The sequence below is a fragment of the Chelonia mydas genome, chromosome 3 (genome assembly GCF_015237465.2).
Source record: "Chelonia mydas isolate rCheMyd1 chromosome 3, rCheMyd1.pri.v2, whole genome shotgun sequence".
NCBI classification, from domain to species: Eukaryota; Metazoa; Chordata; order Testudines; family Cheloniidae; genus Chelonia; species Chelonia mydas.
This window is the reverse complement of record NC_057851.1, coordinates 41780236-41792657: the sequence shown is the minus strand read 5'-3', so window position 1 is coordinate 41792657 and position 12422 is coordinate 41780236. Positions and strand designations below refer to the sequence as shown.

General features: G+C 40.1%; 1 protein-coding gene across 1 annotated transcript in view; it reads left to right on the top strand.

The window, feature by feature from the left end:
- CSMD1 (CUB and Sushi multiple domains 1) overlaps positions 1-12422 on the top strand; it is a 1979019-nt gene that overhangs the window by 517060 nt on the left and 1449537 nt on the right. Inside the window, exon 3 of the mRNA XM_037894193.2 lies at positions 12140-12252. Within this exon, the coding sequence (XP_037750121.1) occupies positions 12140-12252 (113 nt within the window). The remainder of the gene's footprint in view (positions 1-12139; positions 12253-12422) is intronic.

The following is a 12422-nucleotide window of genomic DNA, read 5'->3' as shown; positions in this document are numbered from 1 at the left end:
TGTAATTTACCACACCCAAAATGGAAATGAGGCACATTTAGAGTGTAAGGTATTAACATGTTACATAACTCTGTAGTTAGAAACATACCCCATGATTAAAATAAGTGTATTCTAATATTTACAGCACACATATACAAAGACTGAAGTGCGATTTTGAAGTTAGCTTTTCTCACTCATATATATATACTGGTACTATAATATTACAAGGGGCAGAGATCTAAGGATGCTTCTCTCACCAGCAGGCAATTCTCACTCTCACATGCAAAAACAGCACATCGGCAAGAGAAGTAAGCATATAAGACACAGGGCAGAGTAGAACAGTGATATAAACAAGCTGCTAGTTCTCAGTAACACTTAAAGTTAAGAATTAAATTTTGACAAGACAATAGAACAAAAGTTAACCATCAACCAGTGAATTCTCAGAAAGGCTAACACCATACAGTACAACTCCAGATGTTTTAGAAATATACAGCAAGAGAGTTATGAGCTCAAGGTTACTTTTTTAAACAATGGCAAAATAGCTTTAGTAAGCTGGCGACAAATCAGCCTTAATATACAAACATGCAAATATTATTTCCGCTCAATTACATCTTTAGATGAAAAACAGACAACTCAATTTAGGCACAAGTATTTAGTTACAATGTATTAGTTTTAAATCCTATAACTCAGTCCAGTTATCTTAAGGCTATGTTAAAGCTCTATTTCCCCCCATTTCTAGTATAATCTTTCTTGGTATTTATTTGGAATCCTTATATATCAGTATCTATGAAAGTCAAATTTATTAATTTGGAATTTTAATGTGAGGGTCCAGAACAATGGTCTGGATTTATGGAACAACAATCTGAACTAGAAGGAAGTTCAAGATTCTAGAAAGGCAGTATTTCTGCTTTCCGGGCCAAATTCTGGCCTCCTTCAAAGCACAAAAAATCCCCATGGAATTTTAGCAGTAAATATTGACTTAAGTCTTCCTATGCTTTAGAGCAAAGTGGAATTTATCTTTCTTATGTTGTCCAGGGAATCTTCTAATATGGTGAAGATTTCATCTTATATTTGAACTTCAGGAAAACTCTTTCTTTCCAAAGCCTGCTTATATTTGGGACTTTGGACCATTAGGTTCCAAAACCCAGGTTCCTGTTTGTAATGGACTGTTAGTTAAAAAAACATTTCTCTTTGGGAACAAAGTCTCTGCACACTGCTAACATGAATGGGGGAGGGATCTTCTTGGCTCAGGATTGGGATACCTCAGTTTTAGGAACCTCAGATGAATAGAAATGGATCTCTTAGTTGGAGAGAGAAAAATGAACTGGGATTTTGCAACACTTTTATGAGTTCTCTCTTGTAGGAGGGGGCTGGAGTGATTCCAAAAAGGGAACAGTTTATGTTTCTAGTATCTTCCTTTTGGGCAGTCCAAGATTTTGGGATGTATGTAGATCAGGCTGCAGAAAATAAATTTGTCAGCTGCACAAGTCAAAGTATCACGGCATGTTTCCTATCCATCCAGCTTTGTATCCTCATCTCAGAACTCCTTAATTTCTTCTTTAGCATTGTTAATTAAAATATACACTAACAGAATTGTTTAAAAATCTTTTTTTTTTTGCTCAACTGTTTGTTGCTATTTCTTCTTGAACCATTAACAATAGGATAAATGTTTTCTCATATTACAGTTTATTTCCAATTAGGTTGATGTATTAGCTCAGTATTATAGCTTCAGAGTAGGTGTTTAAGCACAAGGGAAGGTGGATGAGTAAATTAGTCTTTCTTGACTATTAGATTTGGTGAGATGTCGAGAGGGGACAATTAGCTATCTGTTCTCACAAATATATTTCTTCTCTGAATGAAATTGATAAAATTCCTGGTTACTGAGGAATCTATAGCACAAGAAAGAGGAAAAAGGCAAGTAAACAGTGCCTATAACAGCTGAGGTTCATGAAAAGGTGATTATGCATTTATCTTGGCTCGGTGTAGGTTCCGAGCTCTCTATCTATTCCCTTACACTATTACTTTATCGCTTCTAAGTGAAAGAATATCAAAATTACATTTTCAGTGGCCTAATTTAATTCTTTAGAACCCACAGCCTAGTTTAGCCTACATTATGCAGAGAAAGATTTTTCAGTCTCTGGGGAATGGGTGGCCTCTGTGATACTGGGAACTATACCTTTTCAGTGGGGTATCTTCCCAGGCAGGAATTCTGGGGGAGACTGTTGCAAGAAACACACATTCTGTAGCTATGTTGAGGGGAGAAGCTCTCCCACCAACATCATGCTGTGCACACGACAACTTATGTTAATGTAACTTATGTTCCTCAGAGAATTGTGTTTTTTTTTCACAGCCCTGAGTGACATACATTTTGCTGACATAAGTGGTAGTATAGATATGGCCTTAGTAAGAAGAGTTTCTGTTCTGGTGGAGCTTTTAGCTGCTTCTTTCATAGAATCATAGAATATCAGGGTTGGAAGGGACCCCAGAAGGTCATCTAGTCCAACCCCCTGCTCAAAGCAGGACCAAGTCCCAGTTAAATCATCCCAGCCAGGGCTTTGTCAAGCCTGACCTTAAAAACCTCTAAGGAAGGAGATTCTACCACCTCCCTAGGTAACGCATTCCAGTGTTTCACCACCCTCTTAGTGAAAAAGTTTTTCCTAATATCCAATCTAAACCTCCCCCATTGCAACTTGAGACCATTACTCCTCGTTCTGTCATCTGCTACCATTGAGAACAGTCTAGAGCCATCCTCTTTGGAACCCCCTTTCAGGTAGTTGAAAGCAGCTATCAAATCCCCCCTCATTCTTCTCTTCTGCAGACTAAACAATCCCAGCTCCCTCAGCCTCTCCTCATAAGTCATGTGCTCTAGACCCCTAATCATTTTTGTTGCCCTTCGCTGGACTCTTTCCAATTTATCCACATCCTTCTTGTAGTGTGGGGCCCAAAACTGGACACAGTACTCCAGATGAGGCCTCACCAGTGTCGAATAGAGGGGAACGATCACGTCCCTCGATCTGCTCGCTATGCCCCTACTTATACATCCCAAAATGCCATTGGCCTTCTTGGCAACAAGGGCACACTGCTGACTCATATCCATCTTCTCGTCCACTGTCACCCCTAGGTCCTTTTCCGCAGAACTGCTGCCTAGCCATTCGGTCCCTAGTCTGTAGCGGTGCATTGGGTTCTTCCGTCCTAAGTGCAGGACCCTGCACTTATCCTTATTGAACCTCATCAGATTTCTTTTGGCCCAATCCTCCAATTTGTCTAGGTCCTTCTGTATCCTATCCCTCCCCTCCAGCGTATCTACCACTCCTCCCAGTTTAGTATCATCCGCAAATTTGCTGAGAGTGCAATCCACACCATCCTCCAGATCATTTATGAAGATATTGAACAAAACCGGCCCCAGGACCGACCCCTGGGGCACTCCACTTGACACCGGCTGCCAACTAGACATGGAGCCATTGATCACTACCCGTTGAGCCCGACAATCTAGCCAGCTTTCTACCCACCTTATAGTGCATTCATCCAGCCCATACTTCCTTAACTTGCTGACAAGAATGCTGTGGGAGACCGTGTCAAAAGCTTTGCTAAAGTCAAGAAACAATACATCCACTGCTTTCCCTTCATCCACAGAACCAGTAATCTCATCATAAAAGGCGATTAGATTAGTCAGGCATGACCTTCCCTTTCTTCCCTTTCTTCTACTCAGGTTATCTTCTTTCATTTCTATTTACTGCTGGTACCATGAGGTGTTCAGAAATCTCTCTGCACCCAAGGGGCTTGAAAGAGATTCTCTTTACTCAGTGATTCTGTTCCAAGTGTCTCTTTGTATCAAAGTATGGAAGATAACTGGAAGAGATTAAGCAGAGCTTCACTCTGTATATGCAAGTAATGAATGCCAGTGAAAAGAGAAAACAATTGGAAGGTAGCCTTATTTTTCTGGTAATAATGGGTTCTGATTCACTTGATGTGTTTGACAGTTTTCAGTTAACTCAAGCAGAGGAGGCTAATTATGAAACTATTACAGAAATTTCGGGAGTACTGCACTCCATGGAAAAAATGAAACACATGAGAGAAGATTTTAACCTGAGGGTACAAAAATAAAGTGAAGCCTTAGTCTAGGTTTGTTGTGGTGTATAAAAAATGAAATTAAAATGGTAAACTATCAGTTTAAATGCTCATCGTTTTCCTCGTCTGGCTTGCAGGCCAGGGGGCCCTCTATGGAAGTGTGTGATCAGAGAGTCAATCTGCAGAAATCTAGAATAAAGTGTGGTAAATTGTGCCTCTCTGTTTTATGGAGTACTCTGCTTTCTATGTCTTTATTTTTTTGGTTCCTGTGTGCTATCAATTTAAATTTTAAGAAATAGTGTTACTTCTCAAGAGTATTTCATGTTTTTATTGAACTTCTCTGTGTGTACAGTATGAACAAAACATTTGTAACTGGCTCTTCAGCCTTAGGTTAGTCTTGCAAATCCAAGTCCCTAATAAGAGACCAGATTGTGACCAGAATCTGGAACAAAATGCTCAGATACTACTAGGGGACCCATAATTAACCCCTGACAAGGCAGTTAGAATTTGCTACACTACGGAAGTCACCAAGAATGAAGCTTATGGCACATGGACAGTGCTCTGATATTGTAGACATGATTGAGAATCCAAAACACCGCAAGAAAAAGGATATGAGGCAGAGAGGCATGTGGAGCTCAAAATCAAAGTCAAGCAAGAACAGTGCACAGAGCTGTACACACTAACAACCAGGACAATGCCTGGCATATATAGGAAAAGAAACAAGAAATGCAATGGATTATATCACTTCGCAAGCATCAGTATTAACATTATGGACAAAGAGGATGACAACAGCACCACAAGCTCAAATGAGTTTTCATAGGAGAAAAATAGACACTGCAGCAGGAGAAAATGAATGGATTGTCAACCTGAAACCAATATGACTTGGGGTTCTGGGAGCTGCCACACTTAATGAACATGACACAGTGTTCATCACTGATATAAATTAGTAGTTGCAAACAGAAGTGGTATCATGTCAGGTTGTCCATGGTCATATTATGTTGTCCCCCCAGATGGACAAATAGTGATGAGGGTTAGGCAACACACATTCGCCAACTTCCATAGGGGAGAAAGATAAGGGACAGTGAACTGGCTGTTTTAACTGAGAAGGTCTCAGTTAAGCAACTGCCACAACTGGGTAAGATAATCAAGCCCAAGGACATAACACTACCAGAACAGACTCACTTCCTCCTGAAAAAAAGTAGTGTTGATATGTCAAGGGAGACCTTGTAGTCTAAGTGGCAGTGAAAAACACTTGAGCGTTTAATTGAACATTGATAGTAAGTTTAGTTGCTAGCCTGGTTATAAGTATTTGGAACTGTGTGTTACATAAAATGTTCGTTGTTGACTGTTACATTTTGGCTGGGAAAGGAAGAAATTATATTGGGCACTGTAGGTTTAAATGATTTAGCTTCTCAGACAGGAAGAGTGGGGAGGGGACACTGCAGAAACTCATATTCTGTTATGAAGAGGCATGTGGAGTTATGTCACTGAATAAAGAAGATTGCCTTCAAGCACGGTGGGTTTAGAGTGATCACTGAATGCCACAGTCACCTAGCTGGTAGACAAGATTAAGGTTTGGGCCTTAATCCAGTCTTATGCCCATGTGACTCCAATTATTTCAGCTCTGCTAAACTGGAGGAACACAATGGAGAACCGGGCATGTTGTTCCTGATTCTCTTCTCACTTATATTGGTGCAATTCCAGAGTAACTCCACTGAAGATAGTGAAAGTTTTCAACTGGTGTGAAATCAAAATCAGGCCCATTATTTTTATATTTGATTACTATATTGTAGTTTGCATAATTTACATATTTAGTGTTGTTACTTTTTGTATTAACCATGTTGTACAAAAAGAACACATTTTACTGAAGCACTCTTTTCAGACGGAATTATTAAATAACATGGAGGTTACCTGCTGAATGTGATAAAGTAACACAATAGGAACACTTAATTCTGCAGTGAAGACATAGCCTAATTCGAGTTATCTGCCTTCAGGTTAACTACTCTTGAGTTAGCCTAGCTCAAGTGAGAGCAACCATACTGAAATAACTCTTGAACAGGACATAGTGATTGTGGGAGCCTCTGATTTATGCTAAATTTGAGATGTAGTCAATACCCCGAGCCAGTTTGAGTAAAAAAACACCACATTCAGGTAAAGGACTTTTGTGTGTAGTTGAGACTAAAGTCAGGGGCAACATATGACTTAAGAGCAAGTTAACTTTCCAGTGAGGACAAGTGTTTAGTCATGTCTCTATCAAGTGTGAAATCTGAATATTTTTACTGGGTTTAGAAAAAATAAAAGGCTAATTTGATTTTACATAATTTGACTTGTTTGATGTAATAGCACAGAGCCATTAGGAAGAGCATCAGGAAGGGCATATCAAGTGGGGTCCTGCAGGGTTCAGTTCTGGGTCCAGGGCTAGTCAATATCTTCATCAATGATTTAGAAAATGGCATAGAAAGTACACTCATAAAGTTTGCCAATGACACCAAGCTGGGAGGGGTTGCAAGTGCTTTGGAGGATAGTATTAAAATTCAAAATGATCTGGACAAACTGGAGACATAGTCTGAAATAAATAAGATGAAATTCAGTAAGGAGACATTAAAAGTACTTCCCTTAGGAAGGAACAAACAGTTGTACACATACAAAATGGGAAATACTGCCTAGGAAGGAGTACTGCAGAAAGGGATCTGGGGCTCACATGGATCACTCTTGGAGGAAAAAAAAAAAGCAAACATCATTCTGAGATATATTAGCAGGAGTATTGTAAGCAAGACACAAGAAGTAATTCTTCCACTCTCCTCTTCCCTGATTAGGCCTCAGCTGGAGAATTGTGTCCAGTTCTGGGTGCCACATTTCAGGAAGGATGTAGACAAACTGGAGAAAGTCCAGAGAAGAGCAACAAAAATGATTAAAGGTCTAGAAAACATGACCTATGAGGGAAGATTGAAAAAAAAATGGGTTTGTTTAGTATGGAGAAGAGAAGACTGAGGGGGGACATGATAACAGATTTCAAGTACATAAAAGATTATTACAAGGAGGAGGGAGAAAAATTGTTCTTGTTAACCAAAATGAGGATAGGACAAGAAGCAACAGGCTTAAATGCAGCAATGCGCTTTAGGTTGGACATTAGGAAAAACTTCCAAACTTTCAGGGTGGTTAAGCACTGGAATAAATTACCTAGGGAGGTTGTGAAATCTCTATCATTGGAGATTTTTAAGAGCAAGTTAGACAAATACCTGTCAGGGATGGTCTAGATAATACTTGAGTGCAGGGGACTGGACTAGAAGACCTCTTGAGGTCCCTTCCAGTCTTACTATTCTGTGATTCTGTGGTTATTCATAGGGAAAAGGACGTTGTAGGAAACTTCTCCTAAGGCCCATTCCTGCAACTTGTTTCTTTGAAGTCAGAGAGACTTCACATAATTTTAGGGTGTCCTTGAGTGGAATTTATTGCAGGATGGGACCCTTTCTGTGGATGACTGTTCCTTTCTCTTTGTAGGTGAACTGGACAATTTGATATGACCCACTTCATTGTGAGTGCCTCCAAATTTAATAAAAAATCAAAACCAATTCTTTCTCTCTTCCCCCTCCCATGCCACATCCACCCCTGAAGTAGTAGCTGAGATGGTAGCAAACAATCCTCATGCCCAGATTTGTTAAATGGGAAAAAAGTATAAAACTCTTGTCTTTTAAACTTAGGTTAAATTCAGGACTTGTGTGCCATTTCTGTACACGTTACACCACTTACTGCTGTATGCTGATGGACAAGTCAGTCAGGTATATTCTGCCTCTGATTTTTTTCCCTGTACCTGCACTATGTTGTGAAGATGTGTGATGGTGAAAGTTAAGAGAATGATAGTATTTCCAGCTTAATCATATGCCACCGGCATATGCACTTAAGGCCTTTGTGCATGGGAAGTCTATCCGGTTACCTCAATTGCAAATAAAATAAAATAGAATACAGGAAATTTGAGTTGATTTGGCCTTCTTGCTATACATGTGTTTGTTTGTTTGTTTTTAACTAAATATTTCAACCTCTGGGTATAACAAATACACTCTCCTACTGCTTTAACCTGGCAATATTTGTGATTTTGTGTATGATAAAAGGAATGTGCAAAATATGTTGTGGAACCCGAAGTAAGCAATAGCTACCCAGTGGAAGGGTTCTTATGGGGAAAAATGACTTAACTGGTAGGTTAACAATGTTTTTGCTTGGGATGCAACTTTTTTATATATGTTCTAAGGAATGTGAGTTATACTCATGTTGATTTTCGTTTGCTGCCTAATAGTTTCTGACTGAACAATTCACTGAAAACATTGTGTCTGTTCTTTCTAGACCTGAATTTCATGACATTCAATCTCATTGCCTTTGTGGGAGTGTCTCTACAGTGGTTTTCCTACAAAATATTCTGAAGTATTTCTAATGTACTTTGTCCCGCTAATTTGTTGAATGGCAGAAGTACAAATATTCGGTACTTCTGTGCCAAACCTTCTTAAAACACTTTAAGAATTAATACAAAGTGTGTGTGTTTGAGAGGGAGGGGGGGATGTATGCAAAGCTGGCACAATATTTTCCTTTTAATCTTACCATGTACCTCATCTTTATAGGTCCAATACAAGGCATCCTGCAGTGAAGGGGGTGTGTCTGTTTAAGAGGAGATTTTTTTTCTCCTTGAAAGTCAATTTCAATTCTGCTATTTCACCATGAGGTGTCTGAATAGAGGCCAAACCATTACTGTCTCTTGGGAGGAAATAGCATCACTTGCATAATATTCAGTTTCAATAAGGAAAAGTTTCATTTCTGTTTAATTTTGGTCTACAATGTTCTCAGAAGCCATAGGATTGGTCAATCTTGTTTTATTATTCTGTGGGTCAGTGTGATATTTTTCCCCATGTATTCTCCTTTTTCTCTTAAATTTCAGGAAATATTGAATTTGATCCACAAGCTATTCATCATCCTGACAATAATACTTGTGGGAATTGGTGCCAAAACACTAAAATAAAACTTTAACTGTTTTTCACAAAAGGGAAAGGCCAGTGCACCAGATCAAAAATGTATTTCCAAACATCAATAAAAAAGAATTGTATTGTAGTCATGACAGTGTAGTCTAGTACTATTATCATTGTTATTACTTATCAAGTTTATTACATAGAATAAGAAACAATCTCTCCCACCAAGAAGCTTGCAATCTAAATAAAGAAGAGAAAGGGTAGAGGAAAGAAAGAGACTACACAAGACAGCGAACAATGTGATGGTAGCAAACATCATATTACGTCCATTTTAGTTTTGGTTTCCATTTGTTATATACATCCTTTCAGTAGGTTTATGTTAAAAGGGGATTAGGTAGGTGGAAAGACAAAGAAATGGAGGAGTCTTGAGACCATGAGGGTGGGAGAGGGGGGAGAGGGGAACAAATATTTGCCACAAACTGTGCAGAGTGAAAAGTGCAGAAAATAGTGTGATGACATCACCAGTGTCCATCAGTCCCTGCTTGAACTGTTTTCTGCAGCTGCCTTGTGCTGGCTCTGGCTCTGGCTGGCTCCTCCCTGCAATTTCTTTCCAAAAGCCACAGGGCTGTGAGAGGGGCAAAATATCTCATGGCTCCAAGTAGTCCCGGAGGTGGGATCTCCCCGGAATAGTTCCAGGCCTGGGGTGCTGCATGGGAGGGTGGCCACAACTAAGCCCCATTTTGCCCCTCCCACAGTGCATTAGTACTAGAGGGATGCAATGTTCTCACGGCTCTCTGTTTCTCTCTCTGTCCATTTATTATTAACTATGTACTGAGCTATAACAGCACTATGAAATCCATTTCTGAAAAAGTCATGGGGAGACTTTAAAAGGCACAAAGGGCAGTTAACCACCCAGCTGCTCACTCTTATTAATTGTTGAAAATATATAAACATTTGTTTTTTATGGTGGATTACTGCCAGAAGGCTATGGAAAGAATACATTTCTTAAGGTGGGTTTTGAACAGAGGGTGGTGGGACGATGCTCAGTCCAACTCCTTTGAAGTCGATGGAATCCTTTGCACCGATTTCATTGACAGTTGAATCAAGCCCTTTTTGCACAAGCTAGAAATTAAGAATTGTTCCCCTCACATCATCTAGCCTTAGCATAGCACTAATTTTGAATAATCGAGACTTTGCATTTTACTTTTTTAAGTAAATGCAAAATTCATCAATGGCTATTAGCCAGGTTGGGCAGGGATGGTGTCCCTATCCTGTATTCGCCAGAAGCTGGGAATGGGTGACAGACGATGGATCACTTGATGATTACCTGTTCTGTTCATTCCCTCTGGGGCACCTGGCATTGGCCACTGTCAGAAGACAGGATACTGGGCTAGATGAACCTTTGGTCTGACCCAGTATGGCTGTTCTTATGTTCCTAACCTGTCATGAAGTGAGTATGACAGTGAAATATGTTCCTTTGTGTTTTAGGATATAGAAAGGATGGTAAAACACAGTTTTAGTCATTTTTTCATCCTTTATTTGGTCCTTATCAATATCAAAATATTGGTATTAGCGAGCAGCCTTTAGTTCTCAAAATGAATGTAAAGAGTTGTAACTTGGTAGCAAGCTTAAGTTAAATATTGATACTTATAACAAGGTGTGAAGGCTAATTAGACAAGAGACACAAGTCGTAAAATGGCTGTTCTAGTAATTTTCTACCAAGCTGACTTCTGTAGGTGAAGCAAGTAAACAGCCAAGAATACAAATTTACATAATTTTGTTGGTATTATTTAGCATATGTACTAAGAGGAAAGAATACTTTAGAATATTTATACAAAATGTGTCTTATAACATGACAAAAATTTGCAGTACCTCTAGAGCAAGGGTCCCAAACTTGGTTTGCGGCTTGTTCAGGGTAAGCCCCTGGTGGGCCGCAAGACACTTTGTTTACCTGAGCGTCCACAGGTACGGCCGCTCGCAGCTCCCAATGGCCGCGGTTCACTGTTCCCAGCCACTGGGAGCTGCGGGAAGTGGTGGCCTGGCCCACGCCACTTCCCGCAGCTCCTATTGCCCGGGAACGGCAAACCGCAGCCACTGGGAACTGCGAGCGGCTGTACCTGCGGACACTCAGGTAAGAACTGGAGAACTGGAGGGGCAGTCAGTCGGCTAGGAATGGGCTGCTGGGCAACCAGACTGTGCTGTTACCTGGCAGGTACTGCAAGCTCAGTGCCCAGCTGAGCAGAAGCTTTGATTTCCACTCGCTCAGCCTGCACTAGTGAGTTCCCACTCACTCACCAGACTAAAACTCCAGCCTCTTCCAAGAAAGTAGAAGGGCAAGAGGAGTCCTACAACCTTAATGTGTGGAGAGAAGAAAAGGGAAGAATCCCTGGCTCCCCACTTACTATCCCTCCATTTCTATTAGACTGCAAAAGAGAGAAAGAGAGAGAAATGACTGCCTGCTATTGCGGGCTCTCTGGGAGGCAGATAATAGATTTTTCTCTTCTTTTGATTGAGAGTTGGATAAGAAGGAACTCCCAGACTATTTAAATACTGTGTTAATTTGCAGTTCTTCTGCTCACCAGCCTAGGCCTGAAAAATGGATTCTCAGCAGCTCTCCTCCCTCAGACTAGGCCCTTTTCCCCAACCACAGTTAAATTACAATAGCTAGAACGAGTGCCCTGAGGTGAGACATGGGTATAGGCTGGACATTAATGGGGTGAGTGAGTTGGGAATCTAAGGCACATGGTTGTGTGGCATGGAGGTCAGATAATAGTTTGGGAAAGAAACAAAGTGCATTAGAAGATGAGTGAATGTGGGAGGGAGGAAAAGAATGAAATATAGTAACTTCTGTTTTTTAAAAAAACTGTACTTAGATTCTTGCGGTATTCCTGGTCATATGAGGATCTAAAAGTTGGCCATGCTTAATACTATGTGTTAGTTTTTACAAGGAGTCTTTAGGATACTACAGCAATAGTATCAACATAAAATGTTGGCATTCCAAATTTATGGCTATATCATCAGAGTGGTGGTATTATACACAGAAACATCATGAGCGATTCCAAGTTTTCATTAATTTTAAAACTACTGCTTATATTGATTTTTATTATTTATAACATTTGTGGGGGTTTTTATTTGTGCAGGTTGTCTGGATTTCAGCTGCCATCATCTATTGTGAGCACTGGATCTATCCTCACACTTTGTTTCACCACAGACTTTGCTGTCAGTGCTCAAGGTTTCAAGGCTATCTACGAAGGTAAGATCTGCCTGTTTTTATCCATGGAAGTTACTTGGAGAGTTATTGCAGGACCTCATTTTGCTTGAAATGGGTTTGTTTTGAACTGTTGGTTGGACCTCAGGGTACCCTGTTGAGACCTTGAATCCAAAACTACAAATATACTATGACTTTTCTGAATCCCAGCATGT